The 1,802-nt window shown below is 46.1% G+C and overlaps 1 protein-coding gene across 1 annotated transcript; it reads right to left on the reverse strand.

Annotated features, from left to right (window-relative positions):
• Positions 1–1,329, reverse strand: LOC110098981 (uncharacterized mitochondrial protein AtMg00810-like; the record flags this gene model as incomplete). Its single annotated transcript, XM_020825965.2, is given in 1 exon segment — positions 1–1,329. A coding segment is annotated over 1 exon segment (1,315 nt), but the record flags the coding sequence as incomplete, so codon positions are not given.
• Between the last annotated feature and the right edge of the window lie 473 nt (positions 1,330–1,802).

Genomic DNA, 1,802 nt, shown 5'->3' on the forward strand with positions numbered 1-1,802 from the left:
AGCCATGTGGCTTTTGGGTTTCATCATTAGCTTTACATGCCCCCGCAAATTGAGCATCTAGAGAGCTGATGCTTAATTTGTTGCGCAGAGTGATGAATCGAGTGACCGGAAGAGACTTGGTGAGGATATCAGCGAGCTGTTCGTCTGACGAAATATGAGATACGGCCACTGTTTGTTTTTGAATATGATCCCGGATGAAGTGGTGATCTATTTCAATGTGCTTTGTCCGGGCATGGAACACAGGATTGTGAGCAAGAGCTAGCGCCGATAGGTTATCACAGAGAATCTGTGTAGGTGAAGTGAGACTAATTTGGAAATCAGAGAGGAGGCGTCGTAGCCAAATCACGTCTGATAGAGCTGAAGACAAGGCTCTGTATTCAGCTTCTGTGGAGGACTTAGCCACGGTAGTTTGTTTCTTCACACTCCAAGAAACAAGGTTGGAGCCAAGGAAGGTGCAAAAACCAGAGATGGATTTCCTGTCGGTTGTGTTAGCTGCCCAGTCTGCATCGCAGTAAGTGGTGAGTTCGAGTGGACCGGAAGTAATGGGGAGCCCAAGTTGTTGAGTACCCTTGATGTATCGTATTAAGCGTTTGAGCTTCAGGAAATCAGTGTAAGTAGGATTGTGCATTGATTGGCAGATTACATTAGCCGCAAATGACAGATCAGGTCTAGTAATAGTAAGATAATGCAAGGAACCTGCAAGTTGCCTGTATAATTTGGGATCGTCAAATGGTTGCAGATTGTGGGCTGCAGAAGAGCCAGAGGCTGTAATTGGAGTGCTAGAAGGTTTGCAGTCTTGAAAACCCGAGGCTAGAAGAATGTCCCGTGCATAGTGGGATTGGTGGAGAAAGGCTCCAGTCTTAGTGTAAGAAATCTGTATCCCGAGGAAGAGATTCGCTTGACCCATTTGTCTGAGATCAAAAGTATCACGTAGACCTTGGAGAAGAGTATTGATGGTGGTCGTATGATTGCCAGTCAGCAAGAGGTCATCAACATAGATGATAATGTATAGCTGTGTTGTACCATGATTGTAAACCATCATAGAGGGATCAACATGACTGAAGCAGAACCCGAAGTGAACCAGAAAACCGGTTAGTTTGTGGAACCACTGGCGAGGTGCCTGTTTAAGACCATAGATGGCCTTGTTGAGTTTGCAAACGTGGTTGGGTCGAGTTGGATCTATGAACCCTGGCGGTTGCAGCATGTAAACGTCTTCCTTGAGGTCCCCATGAAGAAAGGCATTGTTCACATCAAACTGAAGTAGTGGCCAGTGGTGTTGAAGAGCTATGATTAGTAGGATGCGGATTGTGGGCATTTTGGCAACATGACTAAATGTGTCTCGGTAATTAATACCATATTGCTGAGTGTAGCCTTGAGCTACAAGCCGGGCTTTATACCGATCAAGAGTGCCGTCGGGTTTGGTTTTGGTCTTATATGTCCACCTACAGCCAAGGATGGGAGCTTTGGGGGGGAGGTGGAGTAAGAGACCATGTGTTTTGTTTGTGAAGAGCCTCTATTTCCAGCGACATTGCAGCTCTCCAATGTGGAGAGGTAGATGCAATCTTGTAGGTAGATGGGGTGGAGGATATATCTTCAACTGCGAGAAGATCATAAATTTTCTTGGGTTTGGAATGACTCGTTTTGGATCTGGTCTCCATATGATGGGTGATTATGGGTTGGACAGGAGGGTCAGGAAGAAGAGTGAGAGGAAGAGAAGGAGTAGCAGGAGTTTCGGAAATGTTGGGGAGGGGAGAGTCTGGAATTGGTAATTGGTTGGGAGGTGATGGAGGTAATGTAGGAGA

The sequence above is a fragment of the Dendrobium catenatum genome, unplaced genomic scaffold, assembly GCF_001605985.2.
Source record: "Dendrobium catenatum unplaced genomic scaffold, ASM160598v2 fragScaff_scaffold_1349, whole genome shotgun sequence".
Classification (NCBI taxonomy): domain Eukaryota; kingdom Viridiplantae; phylum Streptophyta; class Magnoliopsida; order Asparagales; family Orchidaceae; genus Dendrobium; species Dendrobium catenatum.